General features: G+C 39.7%; 1 protein-coding gene across 7 annotated transcripts in view; it reads left to right on the top strand.

Moving 5' to 3' along the window:
• The window catches only part of DAB1 (DAB adaptor protein 1), a 472,196-nt gene that overhangs the window by 309,977 nt on the left and 138,901 nt on the right, over window positions 1-23,318 (top strand). For all 7 annotated transcript variants that reach the window (XM_072419348.1, XM_072419347.1, XM_072419351.1 and 4 more), the window contains exon 4: window positions 21,725-21,927. In XM_072419348.1, coding sequence (XP_072275449.1) covers window positions 21,861-21,927 — 67 coding nt within the window. In that variant the 5' untranslated portion in view covers window positions 21,725-21,860. The remainder of the gene's footprint in view (window positions 1-21,724; window positions 21,928-23,318) is intronic.

Here is a 23,318-nt window from a genome sequence, read left to right as displayed (position 1 = left end):
GGCTAGACTTCCTCTTTTACTCAGCAGCTTTTACAAATAAAAGGACGGCATTGCAATTAAAAATGGGTTGCATTGCTGGCTGTAGATGAAACGTTTTCTGTGGTTTGTTAGCGGGCGAAGATAGGGGGCTTAAAAAAAAAAAATCACTTCTGTAGCCCAAATGTTTGCTTGCTTAGTAAGCTTTCCCCCCCGGAAGCGGCTGTTTATCATCTAACGTTAAAATTGATTTCTCAGTAGGTAATTAAGGCACCTGGGGAGGAATCCACTGAATAGATGCATGAGCTTTGTTAACGATGTCAGATTAATCCAGATGGTCGTAGAAATATATCTACTGACCTAATCGGTCTGTTTATAATCGGCAAACAGTGGGGGGAGACGAAGGCCCTTTAATAAGCCGTTGTTTTGTGTGGCACCGTAGCTGGGGATTTGTGCCGACTTTTTGTCTTCTTTGTTTAATTCTGCAAGTCGACGTTTTTAGACAAACATAAGTGAGCCACCCGATGCCGGCACATATACGGCGCAAAATGTTTGTCATGGAAGATGTTGGAGTTTAGTTGCTTAACTGTGTCGGAGGGTCATTAGATAGTTCAAACCATTGTTGGCAAGTTTACAATAATTACAAAGAATATTGTTTCTTTTATCATTTTGGGTAATTTGGTGTGTTAGCTCATTGCGGTGCCATTTGTTTTCAGGCACCCTAATGCAGCGTGGTGGTGTGCTGGCCCATTTTTTGGGCCCTGTGTTGACAGGCAAAAGCACCCTTAATGCACCACATGGCACAATACATTCTTATGTGTTTTAACCCAATGGTTTGCGAATGGGTCCTTTAACCATGACTAGAGGCAATTGATGCATAGGTGCCAGGGCCAAATGCAGCATCTTGACTAGTTGGTTAAGTTGACTAATATTCCCACCTAAATAATTTGTGTTTTAAGGAGACTCTGGCATGTCTCTAAAAGATTAAAAAGTATTATTCTTCTCCAAGAAGAGAAGAAGAGAGTGCATGCTAAATGCAACCATCCTGAAAATCCTTTAAAAGTCAATAGTAATCTACTGCCCTAGGTGGGGCAAGCTCAGAGATGGGGATGTAAAACAAAGGGGGCAGTGACAGGGTAGAGAACGAGAGCAAAAAATGAGGTCCAAGGCACCGATTTTTTCTGCTGATCTCCTACAACACAATAGTGCACAAGGCGGTGTTTCTCCAATTTTTAAAAATGGGGAACCCTTGAAATAAATTTCAGGTCTTGATAAAATGACTATATCCATGGATTACAGTGTTATAGCATGGTGTAGCATGTCAGTAGAAAGAATGCCTCTAACATTGCTGGTCATTGGGAAGATTGACTCCCTTTTAGCCAAAATGATCATTGGTGTCACGTAAACTGAGCTGAGAATCATGTACTGCCTATTGCTTAACCTCCCTAGCGGTAACCCCGAGTGTGACTCGGGGTAGAGAAAAGTTGCTAAAAGTGGTAACCCCGAGTCACACTCGGGGTTGTTAAACCTATGGAAGGTTAGTAAATAAAGCGCTTACCTGATCCGCCAGGGTCCAGCGCCGTGATCTCCGTTTTCTTTCTTCTTCCTGCTTCTGCATCCGATGAGTCACCAGGGGAGTTCCCGGTGACGTCGGTGCGTGTGTACGTCCCGGCCGGGAAAGGCGGGAAATTGAAAATCCATTTGTATTGCATTCAATACAAAATAACTGTATGGTATGCAATACATTGGATTTTTATGTGTAAAAGCAGTACATTGTTTTCAAGAACATTTATTTTACAGTATATATAATAGTATGAGTATAATGTGTATTTTTTTTTTAAATATATAGATTTTTTAATTTATTCAATTTATTGTTTTTAAATGATTTTGTGTTTCAAACTTCATTATACTCATACTATTATATTATACTGTAAAATAAATTTTCATGAAAAACAATGTACCACTTTTATACATATAAAACTGGAAAGAAATGAACCGCTAGGGAGGTTAAGGAACCCCCAGCAGCCTCCGGAGAAACCCTTGAGCTCCATGGTAGCCTGGTTGAGAAACATTGGCATAGGGTATCGGAGGAAGGGACCGGTGCTTGATAGGTGACACAGACGTCTGTTGCACCAAGAATTGTTGAATGCCAAAGAAGCTTTTTTAGGTTGCAGGAAAAACGAGTCCCCAGAATCACTCCACTTATCCCACGTCACTAAGAAAGCATGGCGGGCAGACGATTTACATCATCAAAGTTCCCTTTACACCCATAGACAAGTTCTAAACCCCAAATTGCCATTAATAGTCCATTGGACAGGTGATCTTTACGCCGTCATGTTGTTTTCCTCCTCTTTAAGTGCGTTCATCATTCACCCTATGTAGTGGCTCAATAAAACCCCAGACATTGCCGGGTTTGCTGAGCTGTAAAGATTTCCATCTGAATGCGATATTTTAAAAAGCAGTTTAGAAGAAAGCGGCAGAATTTAAGCTCACCCTCCAGGCCGTAAATCTCCTTCATGGGGGTGATGGCTCCAGACTTCAGCAAGTACAACTTTAAGTGCTGTGCGTGGCTCCCTGTTTATTGATCGAGGAGCCCGAACACGCATTAACCTCCCCTAAAATGCAGTCGCTCTCACTGGGAGACGTTTCTAGATTCCCAGCACAAATCACCCTTTTTAAAGCTCTTTTGGTGCGATGATAAAAATAGATTATTTGGCTGTAACGACAAGGGCGGCCTGACTTTCCGACAGTCAAGGGTGCGTTTAGACTTATAGTGACCTCCGGGAAGAAAAGAAGAAGTTACGTCCTATAAACTGTACAATCACATGCAAGATTTATCAACGTTCAGTGTACAGCGCTAGGTAACATGTTGGCGCTATATAAATCCTCTTTTTTATTATTATTATTAATAAAAATAATTCAGTGGGTGCAGGGCATTTAATGCAACAACTTCTGAACAAGTTCAACCTCATATAACCTTTATAGGGTATTTTTACATTTTTGAGTGTCATGGTGTTGCAAAATGTATGGTGGGATAATCAAGACTTTCTTTTGGTAATTGTAAAAATGAAAATGTAACAATACAATTACAATGGTATAACAGGCAGGGTCCTCTCCTCCTGTATCACTGTCTGTCATTTGAAATCCCTATTTAATGTACAGCGCTGGGTAATATGTTGGCGCTATATAAATCCTGTTTATTAATCATAATAATAATAATAATAACAGAGCAAAAACAAATGCACTTTTTCTAAACTAGCTAATGTCCTATTGTGGACACAAAAATTATGTTTCTGCTGTATATAACTTTTATATATTTTTATTTATTGCCTTTTTTTGGTGCAACACAGCTCTATTTATAAAGCAGGGGATCTGACATTCACTGAAACATTCCCTGTTGTAGAATCATTTATTGCCATTGAAACACATGGAGCTGGAAGATTCTTTAGCTAGGTACACGCTTGCAATAATTATCGTTGGAAAAGGAACGACTAACGAAAATGCACGATTACTTTGAACGATCGTATTGTGCACAATCTGTACATGCTGTAACGATACGAACGTTCAAATATAATCCACCAATAATGTACACACGCTAGATACGATCGATTGAACGATGCAGGATGTGACATGTAAAGGAGAAAGTGTGCCGCAGAACAATCCACGATCACTGAACACAATAGATAGCGAACGATCGTCGCCCAATCAGATCCACCAGGAAGGTCGTTCGTTTCCTTGTTCGTCGGCATCATTGTGCACTTTTTATGTTAACGATTATCGGACGATCGGTCGTTAGTGGTTCGTTTCGAAAGATAATTTTTGCAAGTGTGTAGGCAGCTTTACTTCTGTCTCCTCAACCCTCACTACTCACTCACCCTTCCATATCCCCCTCCTATTGTGTGATACTTCCCCCACCTCTTAGATTGTAAGCTCTTCGGGGCAGGGTCCTCTCCTCCTCCTGTGTCACTGTATGTATCTGTCATTCATTTGCAACCCCTATTTATTGTACAGCGCTGCATAATATGTTGGTGTTATATAAAAACAGTTTAATATTAATAAGTCTCCACCAGGGAATATCTGAGGGAATGTCTGATTCCCTGCTTTATAAATCGACCCCTTAGATCCCTTTCACCCTTGTGTTGTAATAACACATGCACAATATTCATTTCATTGTGCTACTTAATGTTTTTAAATCCACTGAATAAACCGAATGCATCGTTTTGCAGTGTAGAACAACATTACAATGGGTTGTGCTGCATAACATTGGTGCATTGGGGTACCGTTTGGAATTTATAGCACTGCAGCGCTCAATCACACAAAATATACTTTGCTGCAGCATGCAGTGATATGTGAATGTGGACTATAGGTTTTATCCCAAAGTTCAATGCGTGGATGTGAACAAACTGCAAAGAGAAGAACGAGTTTTCTTACTTTCCTTGCATGTGATTGGCTTTTCTCTGAACCACATCCCTTACACAAAATGTAATCTCTTCTCTTTGATTGTAAGCTCTGCTGTCCAGGGTCCTCTCCTCCGCCTGCGTCACTGTATTTGTTTGTCATTTGCAAGCCCTATTTATTGTACAGCGCTGCGTTATATATTGGTACTATATAAATAAAGTTTAATAATAAGAACAAAGTTAATATTCACCTTAGTAAGTGAACAGCTCAATTCCTTTAGTGAATCAGCCCCATCGAATGAATGAGCCTCAGCCCCACAAAATTATTTACAACCCATTAGAGATACGATGTGTATAACTGCCGACCTTTACCCCCATTGCAGGGAGCTACAACAATCAACATCTAAAATCTTAATTTTGTTGTCATCCGCGACCTGGCGTAGTTTGTAGAATTAAAAGCGCGGCTCTCCCTAATGACGATAACCTTGGCTGGTTTTATTGCCGGCGAAGGCTCCCGCGTTGTGCGCCCTGTCTGCTAAATTGGCTATGGTGCAGGTTATAGGAACCATCGCGTTTCAGAGATTTTCTTAACAAAATTCATCGGATTAACACCAAGGTTCACGAACCGCGGAGAGGAGCCAGGAGGAGGATTGCCAGCTCAGCACCATCTCTCATCCAACTAGCGATAATTTGCCGAGCTGGCATTTTATTTATTTATTTGCTTGTACAATGCTCGATAAGCGGTCCGGCAATACAACGCCGGGCGATCCCTCAGCGGGGGAGAAATAGATAATGACACAGTAAGGTGACTCCATTAATTAACCTCCCTTTCCTTACATTTACCATGGGCCTGTCACTAGGCAAGCACATGCAATATAGATACCCCATGCTATATACCCGGCCTGATTTATTACAGCTCTCCAAGACTGCAGATAATAAACTATCATGGGAGAACCTGGGAGATCCAGCGAACCTGGAATGGATTTCTAAAAAACATCACTTGGTTGGAAAATGTTATCAATCCTGGACCAGATCTATTCCAGGTTTGTTGGATCACTCAGGTTCTCCCATGACAGTTTATCTTCTCCAGTCTTGGAGAGCTTTAATAAATCAGGCCCATAGTAAATTATAATATAGTGTGCTGAAGTTTGATTTAAACCCAAAAATTTGCGCATGCTCCAAAATTGTTTTTTGGTCTAATTTGAGCCTTGGCGCCCAATGACTCTTCTGCACCCCCCTGAACTGCACATACAGGGCCAGCTTTTTCTTTGGCTGGGGTTTGACATTGCTTAACCCAGAAATGATCAGAGTTCTTCTTCTGGGTTCATGCTTCATAGAGATGATCAGCAAGTCAATGCCCCCCCCCCCAAAAAAAAACAACCAATGAACCAATATTCTTCCATTGTTCTTCTTCCTCGCACCCACTATGGAATTCCAAGGGGGGTTGGAAGACAAGGAGTTGGGGAAAAATGAAAAAAATGATTGGGCGGCTTTACAGCAGCCAGGAGTCTGTCAGCTAAAAAGTAAATCTAACACAATCACCTTTTATATAATCTATAACATGTTATTATCTTTCTAGAAGTCATATTCATTCTTTTTAAAATAGTCCCTGTTGATCCTGCCTTGAAGGTGCCTGTGCAGGCACTTCCTGTATTAGGGTGACAACAGCATTCAAGTTATGTTACTGCGTTGTCACCCAGCCCCTGGTGGAGACTAGTAGTCATATCCACACACATGGTACTGGAATAGGTCACAATTGTTAGTATAATGTGTCAAAATGAATGGATGAGGGACAGCTACTGATATGGACTTTGTACGGCGCCGCGTAATATGATGGCACTATATAAATACTGTAGACAGGAAGTGGCTGAAAGAAGATAAAGGAGAAAAACAGGAAATGGAATATCATGATACTTTAGCAAATTAAATGTCCTCCATGTCAGATTTAGATTGACATTTGGGAAGTTTTATTTAATTTATAATAATGCTGAGGTTTTGCCATGCGTGATATTTCCTCCGCAGTCCAGGATTGTGACCCCGGTCAGGTGACTCTGCAATTACTGCTCATTGTGAATGTCTGCACTTTGCCCCTATGATCATAAAAAGTGTCTGTAGCATGAATGGCACCTGAGCAACGCTGCAGATCATCAACATCAAAATGTAAGTCATTGGATCCCATGCAGCCCTGCAAATTCTGCATTTTACTCTCAGGGCAGCAATGCATCTCTATAATCGCTTCGGGAGAGTTTTTTGCTATCCAGTTTATTTTAAATCCGTTTCAGTGAACGCTGGGAATATTTTGGAAAACCGTCTCTGCATGCCGTGTGTGTCAGCAGCCATACTGGCCCAGGAGATCTGCAATAATTTATTATTATTAAACAGGATTTATATAGCGCCAACATATTACTCAGCGCTGTACATTAAATAGGGGTTACAAATGACAGACAGATACAGACAGTGACACAGGAGGAGAGGACCCTGCCCTGAAGAGCTTACAATCTAAGAGGTGGGGGAAGTATCACACAATAGGAGGGTGATATGGAATGGTGGGAAGTAGTGAGGGTTTAGGAGACAGAAGAAGACGGGTAGGTGAGGGTGAAGCGTTGGGTTTTAAGTGAGCAGAAAGTAGGAGCAAGCCGAATAGGAGGATGAGGACCATTCCAGAGAGTTGGGGCAGCTCTAGAGAACTTTTGGGTGATTGTGCTTTACTCTTCCTTCCATACCTTGCTGACTGTCAGAGTGATCAGATGAAACGGATATGTAAGCCATTTGATTGGCTCGCATGATTGCACTTCATCTGATCGCCTTATTTCTATGGATATTATTATTGGGGTAGATCAGTGTTTACAAACCGGGGTTCCTCCAGAGGTTGCTGGGGGTTCCTTGTGCAGTTTGCACCTCTCAGGTATAAGTGACCCCAATGATGTTTTTGGCTATCTGTAAGGGGGACATTCTTCCCAAAGGCCAGCAATGTACGAGGAATTATTCCCACTGACCACCAAACTAATATACTGTGATCTGTGGATATAATAATAAAAGAAGACCTGAAAGTTAATTCAAGGGTTCCCCTATATTGAACAGAAACTCGAATATAGTACAAAGTAAAACTCATTGCCAGGATGTATTTCATCTCTACATGCAATGAGTTCAGTTCTAACTTATGGTCATCCCCACTGCTGTGAATTCTTTCCCTTCAGCCGGAGAGCCTCTGCAAGTTTCCTTTGTTGATTTTTGGAAATGACATAATTTGTTCTTGCGGTTCTTTAAATTACACCGCTTACCGTTTTTTAACTGCAAATGATTTTATTGAATTTTTGAAGAGTTATCATTTCGTTAAGCACCAATTACCTTCTATATATGTTGACTCGCTGTTCTGCCACATCACATCATTTCCACATTGCTTTAATTAAACATTGCACGAACGAGATTTTAGAGAAACGCAGAGAGCGCCATTCAGTTTGGTAAAAAGGCGTCATCCGCACGCCCGCTGATTATTTAATGTGGGGTTACTTAGGACACTTATCGGTAATTATATTCTGTATCCCAACACAACTGTACTCACACTTTAAATGATTGACGGTGACAATTGTTTCAGGTGGCAGGAATATGAGCAATCGCTGTAATGATACCCTGCTGGGCGATAGCCAATCACAGCAATGGGCTCCAAGGGGCCCAACGTTCAATGTTTACATGTGATCAGTGCTTGTAAGGCTTGGCTATCCCCTGGCCAATAAGTTATGGGGGCCGGTTTAGATCTATGAAGTCTGATGCAGAGCAGAGAAGAATTCACAGAACTATTCACAGAAGTTAATAGTTAATGAGCTGATAGCTTCTCTATCTGATACGATTTATATATCATTCTGGGGTTAGGGTAATATTAGGGGTTGGGTAAGACTAAGGGTCAGCGGAGGAGTCAGGGGTTAGGGACAGAAGCATTTATAACCCTTTCTTTAAAAAGCAGCCACAGTCTGAGAAGAAAAGTCTGTTTCCCACCAATGAGCAGGCAGCTTTGACTCCGCAGGGGACGTCCCACACGTTGGGTTGGGATAGCATTAAGGGTTGGGCAAGACTAAAAGTCCGAAGAAATCTCAGGAGTTGTAGGCTTGCCGTTATAGCCCTTTCCTTAATAATAGGTCATAGCCTGAGAAGAAGACCCTGTCCCCTGCTATCATGATACAAAGAAGGGCTATTCCTCTCTTTTTGGAAGCAGCAATCTCTGTTGAGATCCATCCAATGAGCAGGCAGCTTTGACTTCGCAGGGGACGTCCCTGACATTTGACTTTAACTCTTAAAGCAGCAGCGATCACCTAATTTTTAACAATTATATGAAAGGGTGGCCATCTCTTTTTGTATAATAGGTTTTTTATATTAGATTTAGGTATTATATATTATTTTTTTTATATGTTTTTACATTTTTGAGGGTGGATCCCTCCCCTTCCGTCTTTAGTGCTGTGACAGTGAAAGGGAAACCCACAGCCTCCTGGGATACTTGCGTCACATATCTTACGAGGCAGTGCGCGGCAGGCATGCATCATTAGCGGGCTTTCCTATAATGTAAATTAAAAAATTCCAATCTAACACATGCGGAGTGACATGAGCACTTTTATCACGTTCCCGATCTCACGCCTGCGTAATCCAAGTTTGGGGGATCAACCGAAAAGAAAGGGGATCGAGGACTTGTCATTGGTAACAATACACAAAATGTTTTTCTGTTACCCTTTAGGGCTTTTATCTTTTTTTAGGGTTTGGATTTGGAATATTTAAGTTCAAGGGTCACCCAACGTCCCATAAGCTGCATTGAGTTTCTTGCTGAATTCTGAATCATGGCGGTGCTGCAAAGAAGAGGGAAGCTGAGCCAGCCAAGGACTTGCTGGATTTGGTTTATGGATGGATCAAGGCCTAGTCATAGTTTTAAGAGCTTTTACCTACATTTATAGGGATCTGATGAGGGGTATTTAAGTTTTAGGGTCAGTTTAGGGTCACCCAGCATACCATCTGATGGAGTCAGATGTCTTTTGCTGGATTCTGCACCATGGCGGTGCTGCATGGATTGGCAAGCGCTGGAAACAAGCATGGGACCCGCTGGTTGGTGGACAGAAAGTGGGCCTGTCATTGGTAACAACAAGTGGGCTTCTTTTTTATTACTTTAGGGGCTATTTTCTATTTTTTTAGGCTTCGTGTGAGGGGCATTTTTAGTCCTAGGGTTAGTTTAGGGTCCACAGCGTACCATCTGATGCAATGAGTCTTGCTGAATTCTCTTCTTCACTACTTTAGAGCTTTTATCTACTTTTTTAAGGGTTCTGAAGAGGGGTATTTAAGTCCCAGGGATAGTTTAGGGTCAACGTGCCATCTGATGCAGGGAGCCTCTTGCTAAATTTTGCATCATGGCATCGCTGGATGGAGGGCAGTTTAGGGTCACTCAACGTGCCATCTGATGCAGGGAGCCTCTTGCTAAGTTTTGCATCATGGCATCGCTGGATGGAGCGACGAACACTGGAAAGAAGAGGGAAGTTGAGCCAGCGGGACTTCCAGGACTTGGTTAATGTACAGTTCGAGGGCTTGTCATTGGTAATAATAAGTTAATATTTTTATTATTCCATTTTAGGGCTTTTATCTGTTTTTTAGGGTTCATATGAGGGGTATATAGGTCCTAGGGTGAAATTACCATCCAATGCAGATTGTCTCTTGCTGAATTGCACATCATACATTCCATGTGAGATGATGATGGATAAATTAGCAATATTGGAGGCGCATATTAATTAGGAGAATACAGATCCCGATTATAATAATTTCTTTTTTAATAGTCTTCAGCTGGATGTATAGAAAGCAGGAACATGATCTGTGTATTATAGCAGAGCCGCTCCATTAGTTCACATCTGCAGCTGATAAACAGCTTTCCCTGACCGCACAATGCAATATTAGATTATACAGTACATTGACTCGATAAGCGAGCTGCCGCATGATATTTTTTGCCACCGTATTTCTATCGGTTGTTCTCTCGCCATCTGATGTATTACCGGTCAGAGCTGTGCATAAAGCGAAGGCTGATTTCAGCCCGGGGACCATGCTGACGGTTAATGCATCACTTGGTAAACATGGAACCATTATGTGGAGTGACCTAGTTCAGGAGGGGAGACAGAGAGCCCAGCAACAGATTGGCTGTCATTCTGAATTGCATTGCAGGAGCCTGGGCTGGGGACAGCATGGCGAGATGTACACACGGTGACAGAGAGACTGCTGTGACTGCAGAGCAATGGCGGTCAACTGATTGGATACAAAGGGGCCTAAAGGCCTGCTACTGACATCAGCAAAGGGCCACGCTGGAGGGCCAGTGTATGAAATGTTACAGAAGGAGACAGTCAGAGACTGCAGACGTAGTACAGGAGACAGACAAAGACTGCAGACATTGTACAGGAGAGGATCAGAGACTGCAGACATTGTACAGGAGATGATCAGAGACTGCAGGCATACTGTAAGCATTGTTGGAGACTGGAGACATGCTTCAGAAGTCGTGACTGCAAACCAATCGCTGGAAATCTCTGTGGCTTTTTCAACATTTAATATTTTCCTCAGCAAGATCAATAATAGGAGATCAGAGGAAAAACCATAAAAGTGACTCAGAAATGGACGGCACATAAAAAGTAATATAAAAGAAATAAACCAAACCATTTAACAAATTAGAATCTGGGCTAAGGAAAACTTCACGCTGAATGAGAGCCGGAATACAGAGACCTGCAATCTGTATGATAAAGCTGAAATCCAGGCAGATATAGAATAGACAAATATCACAGCTCTGAATTCATTTATACATCAATATATATATAATTATTTGGATTAGTTTTTTTAGAGTAACTGAAAGTACCTGCATTGCTTTTTGCAGTCCCCGGTACAGCAGCCCCCATATTGGGAGATAGAGAGGTGCAATAGGAACCAATCAGGTTTGCTGCATACAATTTTTTTTTCACACTGTACTTGTTAATGGCAGATTGGAGAATGATGTGACCATAGGAATGACCTGATTAGTTTCCACTGCTGCTTCCGTGGCTGGTAGTCTAAGTGTTTGGAATGACATGATCCAAGTGAGCATTTTTATTATGGCTGCCGGATGTCAGGGGGAAGCTGATCGGTGAATAAATGAGCTGACAACGCTGCCTTTGGTGCACCCAGATCTCACGTAGTGTTGTCAGCCCTGCCTGAGTTGGACTATTGAATAGCTCCAGCTGTCCAAATCTCCATAACCTAAGGAGAGGAAGTAAGCAGCGGAGAGCTTTTTTATCTTTTTCCAAATACTGCTGTTGATCGGCCAAAAAGTCATAGCTGACAACGCTGCTTCTGCTGCACTGAAATATAAAGTGGCGTTGTCAGCTCTGACTTTTTTGCCAAACAAAAGCAGCATTTGGAAAAAGATAAACATAGAGAAATGTGCACGCATAGCAGAGATATACTGAATATGTCCCCTATCCCCAGGCATGCACCATGCAACTCCAAAGAACTACCCTATGAGCACCCAGCACCGCCTGCCATTACTTTGTTGCTATGTTTTTCCAGTGAGCAGATCCGCAACAGTTTAATTATTTGTCACCCTCCTCATTATTTCCACGACCTGTGTCCCCTGTTCATTATAAGTCAGTTTTTATAATAATTTGTGATAAACTCGGGGAGCTGGCCTGTTTGTTAATGGCACAGAATTGTGAGTCATTAAATAATAATTAACTCGCGGCTCAAACCATAATTGAAAACAATCATTGAGTCCCTTCTGTTCCCCTCATTACATCACAAATTAAATCGCCAATTCATTATGGAGCAGCTTCTACAATAGCGGGGACGATGTCGCCTCGCACTAATGGCTTCGGTCGCAATGGCTCCATGTGGGCGGGTTCTTCTGTTTTTAAAATTCTGTTTAAGATTAACGCTGCATTTGTCTACTGGAAGCCAATAGTCAAGAAACAGAAAAAGAAATGATGAATACTGAGATGTATAAGTAATGCAAAGACTTTAATCAATAGTAATAGATTGATTGGTTTTGCTAAAACTGATTTTCCTACCAAATGGAAATGTTGGTTAAATTATATTTAAGTACTATATACTAAACAATTTATTCTTATTATCCTTCCTTCCTTCCTTCCTTCCTTCCTTCCTTCCTTCCTTTCTCTCTCTCTCTCTCTCTCTCCTTCTTTCCCTTCTGTACTTCACATTCAGACACTGAACCCATCCACCATTAAATTGGTGTTTTTTCTTTCTTTCTTTCTTTCTTTCTTTCTTTCTTTCTTTCTTTCTTTCTTTCTTTCTTTCTTTTTCTCTCTCTCGCTCTCTCGCTCTCATTCAGATTCTGATTTAAGATTCTGCTATACCTCCAGTCTTGTCGGATTGGGGATTACAAGCAGGTTGTTGTCATCATTATCTTTTGGTAGCTGCCCAAAGTTTTGTGGCCGTTTTATTTCCCTTCTGTACTCCACATTCAGACACTGAACTCATCCACCATTAAATTGGTGTTTGTTCTGTATTTCTGATAATTGATGGAAGGCCATTTACAGAGCTGATTTATCATACACATCCTATAGGATCAGAGCCTTGGCTCACCCTCGCTGTTTCTCCGTCCATCTTTATGTACTCCATGGCACCAATTGGTTGGCACTCTCTAATCACGCCAGTGAAGTGCCAGGCGGCTAATGTCTCTGCTGAATGATACAGCAGTTCATTGCTAATTTTCTTGGCTTTTTTCACTGTGACCGTCTGGCTTTCTTGGCCAGGTTTGTCCAGCCGTACTTGTACTGAGAATCTGAATTCTTCTACAGGATGGCACATTAGGGGTATCTACTGAGCATGGATTTCATTTATGTGCCCCCTTGCCAGCCACTACAAACTCAAATCTTTGAGGCTGATGGTTTTGTCGCTTTATAAATCCTGTTTAATATTACTATTATTAATAATAATAATAATAATAACCCATTTTGTAGGGGGAAAATGTACACATTTGCAATATTTCACAGCATGTCAAGTCCTAGATGTGGCGACAGCATTAGTTTTCTTTTTTGGAATAAATAATGAATTTGATTACTTTTAAGGATTTTCCTTTGGCTTTGGTTGGGCTTTATCACCTATAACAGCATATTTAGGATTTTGGAGCAGCACTCCTGCAGGTGTGCAGATGATAAAAGGTTAGAACCAATCGTTTTGGTCATTGAGGAATAAATGCCAATGCGCTGAAAGGTGATTTGTCTTGGTTTGTGCTCAGCCTGTTCTTTCCTCTCCACTTTTTTGCAACATTTTCCTGCTATTTAAATAATGAACACGCTTAGTTACACTCTCTTTAATGAAATGGGGGCATTCATCCGGGTAAATATTTATCTGCCATCTAATAAGAGACTTTAAATATGAATTTAAATATGTATAATTAGTTTTTTTTATATATTTCCTACCCAGTCACAAGCTGGAACTCTTCTTTGTCATTTATTCTCATTGAAAGTGTCAATAGACAAATGAGAAATTTAATGTAAAGTATTAAAAAATAACCAATTAAATATGGAAATGTTTTTAGAGCTGTATCTGACATTCTGAAAATATCTCCTTCACATTGTTGGGTGAATCATTTTCTCTAGTAGTGAAATTAAAGTTTCTAATATGAAATATGGGTTTAATCTACAATTTACTCACCTACACGTAGGTGTTGTTTTTTTTTCCAACCAAGCTCAGGGGTGGGGCAATTCCCTAATAATCATGTTCAGGGGTGGTGCCATGTGTCATCAATTATCCTCAGGGATGGGGCTATGTCTTTTAAAATCATTTTCAGGGGTGGCACCATGATGCTCTGCACTCACATTCTTTTTGTTGAGTTGAGTGACATCCGTGGGCAAAACTTTGAAAAAAATGTGATTATTGTATCCTGCAATCTTAGCACAATCTGCATGACTTTTATGTCACCCATGGCTTAATATTATGCTCAGGGAGGTGCCATGTCTTATTAACTCAAGGGTGGGGTCGCCTCTTAATAACTATGCTCAGGGGTAGCCCACAATGTTTTGCATTCACATACTTTTCTTTGAGTTGAGACTGGTGGCCAAAAAGAAGTATTGCATGGGAAAAGCTTTAAAAAGAATGTGAATATTGTATCCTGCAATACAAAAACAAATCATAAAAATGGCTTTTAAGTCAACCATGTCTGAATAACTATGCCCAGGGAAGTGCCATTTTTTATTAACCTTGATTGGGGTGGTGCCATATCTTTTTAACCATGCTCAGGGGTGGTGCCATGTTTCGCTAACCATGCTCAAGGATGGGTTGTGTCTTAATACCCATTCTCAGGGGTGGGCCATAATCCTCTGCACTCACATTCTCTTCTTTGAGTTGAGTGATACTAGTGGCCAAAAAGAAGTATTGCATGGAAATAGCTTTAAATGGAATGTGACTATTGCACCCTGCAAACTTAGCACCATCTGCATGACTTTTATGGCAACCATGTCTTAATATCCATGCTCAAGGATGGTTTTAATAATCATACTCAGGGGTGGTGCCATGTCTTAATATTCATGTGTAGGGTGGTGCATTGTCTTTTTAATCATTCTCAGGGGTGGGTCCATGTTTTAATAATCAACCTCAGGAGTGGAGTCATATCCTAATAATCATGCTCAGTGTGGTGCTATGCTTTGATAACCATGCTCAGGGGTGGGACCATGTTTTATTAACCCTCATCAGGGGTGGTGTCATGTCCTAAAAATCATACTCAGGGTGGTGTCATGTCTCTTTAACCATGCTCAGGGTGGAGCCATGTTTTATTACCATCCTTAAGGGTGAAGCCACATCTTAATATTCATGGTTAGGGTGGTGTAATGAGTTATCCAGCAAATTAATGAGTTTCCTAAAATCTATTTGCTATAAATTGGCAAATGTTTTTAATCTTGGACCAGATCCATTCCAGGTTTGCTGGTTCACCCAGGTTCACCCATGAAAGTCTATCTTCTCTAGTCTTAGATAACTTTAATAAATCAGGTCCACCGTGTCTACAAAATACATTTTTCTGGAATATGGTATTCTTTTGTAGAAATATTGTTACAATTATTACAACTTTTATAAATAGGGTCCTCAGTGGGAGGTTGGTTTCATTTAGACATTTCTACCATGTCTATATTTTGCTGTAAATGTATTCCAGCGATGCCGCATCACAACAGCTTGTCTGCTATAAAAAAGACGCCAACCTTTCACGTTCTGATCTAGATCTGTGCCGTCTCTCACTGCAGATGTCAGCGCACTTTGGATTGCTGCAAGTGATTTTTTAGCTATATTTTAAAACTTTATTACTTTATAACTTTATTGTGGCTATGCGGTTCAGTGACTTCTCCTTTTCTTATTAGATTTTTTTGTTGTTTATAAATGGCAACATCACTAAACTTACAGAGCAGACGGGGGCATTTTACTGTAAAGTGGACCTGTCAGACATGTTTCAGCCAAAAAAGTAGAAAACTCCCTGTGCACCCCCCTCATTGTAATCGAATACAAAGGACTTGCCTTACCTGACTTCCCAGGTGGCTATGAGCTTTACAGATTGGACCTAAGACTGGCATAATACAATGAGGAATGTTAGTACCAAAGCCTTGCATCTCGGGGTCCAGTTCCTATTAGTTTACAGACCCATGTAGGTATTATTTGTTTATTGAAGGTGAAGGTTGTGAAGGTAATTGACCATCACACCTGTACGAGTTCCTTGAATGAGGGACTATAACACCCACTACTCCTTTAGGAAGAACTTCAAAGACAAGGATGAGCAGAATTGCCAAAAATGTCTTTAACTCCTATAACATTACCAATACCCTTCATGGCAAACATATGGATTCAAGTTCATGTACCATAGGTCCTGGGGCCAGGAAGGGGTCACATACATTTGGCTTTGTAGAGGTTTGATGGACAGATGTCTACCTTTTGGTCATGTAATGTAGGTGCAGTGGTCAGGTGGTCATACTTTTGTCCATGTAAGGTAGGTGTGATGGTCGGATGTCTACCATTCTTTTTGGGGGTATAGGTGTGATGGTCAAGTGTTCACCTACAAGGTACGTATGATTGTCACATGTCTACCTTACTTTGGCCATGTAAGGTAGGTGTGATTGACATGTATCTGCCTTTTTTAGGTATGTAATAAAGGTGTTGTGGTCAGGTCTTCACATACTTTTGATCATGTGACGTAGGTGTGATGGTCATGTGTCTACCTTACTTTGTAGTAAGGAATAGGAATAAAGTGAGAAAGCAGGGTCTTTCTAGGCACAAAATAGTATATTTCATTGGTAAGTACAGTAAATTTGATCTGTTGATAAATCGATACCCCTGAGGAAGCCTATTGGGGCGAAATGTGTCGGGTACAGCAATCAACACAAACAATATGATTGGAGATTGTAATATTTTGTATGGCAAGAAATTTACTTGATTGGTTAGATGTTTGATGTCTAGAGCCCCTTTGGGCCAAATTGAAAAACACTCACACCAACAAACCTTTTCTTGGTTGTGAGTTGAGTTTTTCCAGTATGTACAAAACACCCCTTTGGGGCTACTATGGGCAGCACGGTGGCTCAGGGGTTAGCACTCTGGCCTTTGCAGCGCTAGGTCTCTGGTTCGATCCCCAGCCAGGACATTATCTGCATGGAGTTTGCAGGTTCTCCCCGTGTCTGCGTGGGTTTCCTCCAGGTACTCCGGTTTCCTCCCACATCCCAAAAAAACATGCAGTGAGGTTAATTGGCTTCTCCCTAACAATTGACCTTAGACCACATTAATGACATATGACTATGATAGGGACATTAGATTGTGAGCTCCTTTGAGGGACAGTTAGTGACTATGGACTATGTACAGTGCTGCGTAATATGATGGCGCTATATAAATACTGTATAATATTAATAATACTGCAATATTATCTAGATCACAAGAAAGGACTGTGATCGATTTTCTTGAAACTGTTATGTTTTTTGTTTATGTATTGGTTATTGTTTATTGTTCTTACCAATATAATATACTATTATGTGCCTAGACAGACCCTGCTTTCTCTCTTTATTACTATTCCTTACTCAATACATAAGGGTTGGCACTTAACTACATGATTATCTTTACTACATACCAACCACCATTGACATTTCTGAAGATTTAAATAACTTACTTTGTAATGTTTGGGGCATTTCCTATAGGTATCATGGTGAAATGTTCCCATGAGTTTGGCCACGTAAGACAGGTGTGAAGACCAGATGTATATACTATTTTTGGCCATGTAGGTGTGGTGGTCAGGTGATGGTCACACCTTTTCCAAGTAATGTAGGTATGATGGTCTACCTTTTCTTGGGTATATAATATAGGTATGGTTGTCATGTGTTCACATACTTTTGTCCATCCAAGGTAGGTGTCTCTCTTTTTGGCAAGTAAGGTAGGCTTGTGGTTAGGTGTCTACCTATCTTTGGGACACATAAGGTAGGTGTGGTGGTCCGGAGTCCATATACAATATGTGTATAATAAAACCCAGATTTGTCTCGTCTCTCAGATCTGTACTTTTCTTTCCTGACGCTGCTTCTCTATTCAGCTCCTGAATATCACATTGGTATTTTCCTTCCTAGGTGACAGAGGATATTCTTACATTTTGGTTAAGCTGAGGACGGGGGGAATGAGGGTGCTTTATCGTTATCGCTATCACCATATTGTCTCCCTGATGCCCGGCTCTGCAAATAATCTGCTGTGCAAAATGGCTCAGACATTATTATTATTATTATTATTATTTCCTAAATGAGTATCTGATAGTATGAGGAATTCTGTGCTGATAATGCCATTCTATTCCTGACTGCTGACACGCAATGGGCTGTAACATTTGTATGTGGGAAAAGGATACGCGCTACTTATTTGTCCCTCTCATTAGGACAATTCACTTTCTGTGTATATATTCACATTTTGCTGCCAGTGTACCGCATGAGAATGAACGGTCAAATGTGCTCTATTGGTGCAGAAGGTTTAAACGGTTAACCCAAACAAGCCCATGGGTATTCATTTATTCCCAGCAGCCAACTGTGTCTGGATCTTACACTGATTCATAACATTTTAATTGTATTGTAATTGTATAAAAAAATACAATTACAGTTTAAAGAAAAAATGGTGATATTAGATGATACCTTTGATGATAGAGAATACCGTGTTGCCCCTTCCAGTGTAGAAATGCTTCTCATAAATGGAAAAGCAATTTTAGTATAAAACAGCAAAGAAGAATAAACTTCAGCTTCACCCGCTAGTGCACTGACCCTAATACAATTAGCTTTATTCAAAATACATTTACAATGTGAGGTAAAATGGTTGATGTGGAATGATACCTTTGACATGTAGAATAATGTTCCTTCTGGTGTAACATTTTAATTGTATTGTAATTGTATAAAAATACAATAACAGTTTAAAGAAAAAATGGTGATATTAGATGATACCTTTGATGATATAGAATACTGTGTTGCCCCTACCAGTGGTAGAAATAATTCTCATACTTGGAAAAGCAATTTTAGTATAAAACACCAGTAACATAAAATAAACTGCAGCTTTCCCCAGTGGAGCATCATAATAAGGTTGCACTGACTTTTATATAATTAATTGTATTAAATATACAATTACAGTGTAAAGAAAAATTATTGATGTTGGTTGATACATTTGATGATGCAGAATGTTACCCCTGTGGAAGCCAATTTAGTATAAAACTGTTGCAAAGAAGAATAAACTTCAGCTTGGCTCACTGGAACACCAAAGAAAGGTTTCACTGACCTCAATACAATTAATTGAATTAAAATACAATTACAGTTTAAAGATAAATTGATGAATTGATGCTGAATGATACCTTTGATGATGTAAAATACTATGTTACCTCTCCGGTATAGAAATAGTTCTCATAGCTGAAAAAGCAATTTAGTATGAAGCAGTGGCATAGAAGAATAAACTTCAGCTTCGCCCACTGGAGCACCAAAAAAAGGTTCCACTGACCTATTAAAAGTACAATTACAGTATAAAGAAAAATTGTTGATGTTGAATGATATCTTTGATTATTCAGAATAGTATGTTGCCCCTTCCAGTGCAGATTTTCTGTAAAATGTATTTTAGTAGAAAACAGTGGCATTGTATAATAAACTGCAGCTTCTCCCAATGGAGCACCAATGACCGTAATACAATTATTTGCTTTTAAATACAATTACAGTGTAAAGAAAAATTGTTGATATGAAATGATCCTGTTGATGATGCAGAATAGTATGTTACCACTATAAAAGCAATTTAGTATAAAACAGTTGCAAAGAAAAATAAACTTCAGCTTCGCCCACTGGAGCACCAAAAAAAGGTTGCAATGACCCTAATACAATTACAGTATAAATAAAAATTGTTGATGTTGAATGATATCTTTGATGATGCAGAATAGTATGTTGCCCCTTCCAGTTTAGAAATATTTCTGTGAAAATCAATTTTAGTATAAAACGGTGTCATTGTAGAATAAACTTCAGCTTCTCCCAACGGAGCACCAATGACCGTAATACAATTATTTGCTTTTAAATACAATTACAGTGTAAAGAAGTTGATATGAAATGATCCTGTTGACGATGCAGAATAGTATGTTACCACTATAAAAGCAATTTAGTATAAAACAGTTGCAAAGAAGAATAAACTTCAGCTTCGCCCACTGGAGCACCAAAGAAAGGTTGCAATGACCCTAATACAATTAGTTGAAAGTTGAATGATACGTTAGATGATGCAGAATAGAATGTTGCCCCTTCCAGGGTAGAAATACTCATTCCTGGAAAAGCAATTTTAGTATAAATTGGTGCCATAGAAGAATAAACTTTAGCTTTGCCCACTGGAGCACCAAATACAAAAAGTTGCACTGACCTCAATACAATTATTTGCTTTCATATACAATTACAGTTTAATGAAAAATTGCTGATGTTGAATGATACCTTTGATGGTGTAAAATACTATTCCCCCCGATATAGAAATACTTTTCATAGCTGTAAAAGCAATTTAGTATAACGCAGGAGACTAAACCTACTGGAGCACCAAAACAAGATTGCACTTACCTATTAAAAATACATTTACAGTATAAAGAAAAATTGTTGATGCTGAATGATACCTCTGATGATGTTAAATACTGTTTTAATGTTACCCCTCTGGTATAGAAATACTTCTCATAGCTGAAAAAGCAACTTAGTATAAAGCAGAAGAATAAACTTCAACCGCCCACTGGAGCACCAAACAAAGGTTGCACTGACCAATTAAAAATACAATTACAGTAAAAAAAAAATTGTTGATGTTGAATGATATCTTGGATGATGCAGAATAGTATGTTGCCCCTTCCAGTGTAGAAACAGGGCAAGTGTATTTCTCATACAATACAAAAATACAATTACAGTTTAAAGAATAATTGGTGAGCTGGATGATACATTTGATGATAAAGAAATATAATTATTGCATTAAAATACAATTACAGTTTTAAAAAAATGGTGATGTTGAATGATACCTTTGATGATGTAGAATAACATGTTGCCACTTTCAGGGTAGAAATACTTCTCTAAGCTTGGAAACCAATTTTAGGTATAGAACAGTCACATAGAAGAATAAACTTCAGCTTCTCCCAATGGAGCACAAATGATCATAATACAATTATTTGCTTTTTTAATACAATTACAGTTTAAAGAATAATTGGTGAGTTGAATGATACCTTTGATGATAAAGAACACTATGTTGCCCCTTCTGGTTTAGAAATACTTCTGTTAGCTTGGAAACCAGGTTTAGGTATAAAACAGTCACATTAAAGAATAAACTTAAGCTTCTCCTACTCGATCACCAAAGAAAGGTTGCACTGACCTTAATATAATAATTGCATTAAAATACAATTACAGTTTTAAAAAAATGGTGATGTTGAATGATACCTTTGATGATGTAGAATAACATGTTGCCACTTTCAGAGTAGAAATACTTCTCTTAGCATGGAAACCAATTTTAGGTATAATACAGTCACATTGAAGAATAAACTTCAGCTTCTCTTACTTGATCACCCAAGAAAGGATGCACTGACCTTAATATAATAATTGCATTAAAATACAATTACAGTTTTAAAAAAATGGTGATGTTGAATGATGCCTTTGATGATGTAGAATAACATGTTGCCACGTTCAGGGTAGAAATACTTCTCTTAGCATGGAAACCAATTTTAGGTATAATACAGTCACATAGAAGAATAAACTTCAGCTTCTCCCACTTGATCACCAAGGAAAGGTTGCTCTGACCTCCATCGGCTCCATTCTCCATCCTTTGTCACCGCAGACAAGTGTCCTTTTCGGCTCCTCCAATATGGCTGTTTGTCATTTCTCTTGCAGCTCTCGACAGACATGAGTGAGCGATGTGACTTGGGCAATCTCATCTGAAGGGCCGAGTTGTTCTTTTTGAGGAGACTTCTAGATGAGACTCGCTGAGACTCGGAATCTGTGTGAAGAGGCCTAAGGATTTAATAGGATGTCAACGGAGACAGAACTTCAAGTGGCTGTGAAAACCAGCGCAAAGAAAGAATCCAAAAAGAAAGGTAATTTTCTGAGTCCCAAGGATAAGGGACTGCGCCAGGTGCTGTATGAAATGCAATGGATGCAGGGATGGGTATGGATGATATGGATTGGGGCTGGCTATTAGGTCAGTTAGGGCCCCGGGTTAGGTGGGGCCCCTGTGCAATTTCTCAGTTTTCCCTATTCTAAAACTAAAAACAACAGTGAGGGGTTTACTGGTTTTATTTTAGATGAGTGACCCATTGGGGAAACTAGATTTCCTTGGGCTTTGGATCACTATATTGGAAATGTAATGTAATAGACACATAAGGGAGGACATGGAAGCGCAGAGATCAGGACGATTACTGAGAGACAAAGACTTCAGCCAGCCGATGGGAAGGATAAAACTCCAGTCTCAGATTTAATGTCAGCAGTGAAACTGTTTCATTTCTTATTCACCGACCGGTAAGATTTATTTGTTTGCAGTGTAGATTTCCTAGCAACTCCTAAATATAGGTAAAAGCAGATACCTGTGGGAGGGATGCAAATAGTGGAAGAGCTTACAATCTATTGGGAGAGGAGAAAGTAGAAGAGCTTACAATCTAATAGTGTAATAGGGGATGGTACAAAAGGTGGAAGAGCTTACAATCTATTAGAAGATAAGAGGGATACAGAAGTAGAAGAGTTTACAATGTATTAGAATATAAGGGTGATAGAGAAGGTAGAAGAGCTTACAATCTATTAGGGGATAAGGGGAATACAGAATGTAGAAGAGCTTTCAATCTATTGAAGTATAAGGGGGATAGAGAAGGTAGAAGAGCTTACAATCTATTACAGTATAAGGGGGATAGAGAAGGTAGAAGAGTGTACAATCTATTAGATATAAGGGGATACAGAAGGTAGAAGAGCTTACAATCTATTAGAGTATAAGGGGGGTAGAGAAGGTAGAAGAGCTTACAATCTATTGGGGTATAAGGGGAATACAGAAGGTAGAAGAGCTTACAATCTATTGCAATATAAGGGGGATAGAGAAGGTAGAAGAGCTTACAATCTATTAGAGTATAAGGGGGATACAGAAGGTAGAAGAGCTTACAATCTATTAGAGTATAAGGGGGATAGAGAAGGTAGAAGAGCTTGCAATCTATTGGAGTATAAGAGGGATACAGAAGGTAGAAGAGCTTACAAACTATTAGGGGATAAGGGGGGTACAGAAGGTAGAAGAGCTTACAATCTATTAGGGTATAAGGGAGGATACAGAAGGTAGAAGAGCTTACAATCTATTAGGGTATAAGGGATGATACAACTGGAAGAAGACTTTACAGTCTTATTGTGTATAAGAGGGAGACATAAATTATAAAAGGTTACAATCTATTAAGTTTTAAGTTGGGATACAGAAGGTAGAAGAGCTTACAATCTATTAGAGTATAGGGGGATA

The sequence above is a fragment of the Pyxicephalus adspersus genome, chromosome 8 (genome assembly GCF_032062135.1).
Source record: "Pyxicephalus adspersus chromosome 8, UCB_Pads_2.0, whole genome shotgun sequence".
Taxonomy (NCBI): domain Eukaryota; kingdom Metazoa; phylum Chordata; class Amphibia; order Anura; family Pyxicephalidae; genus Pyxicephalus; species Pyxicephalus adspersus.
Note: the sequence above shows the minus strand (reverse complement) of the source record. Positions and strands in the feature narration are given on the sequence as shown.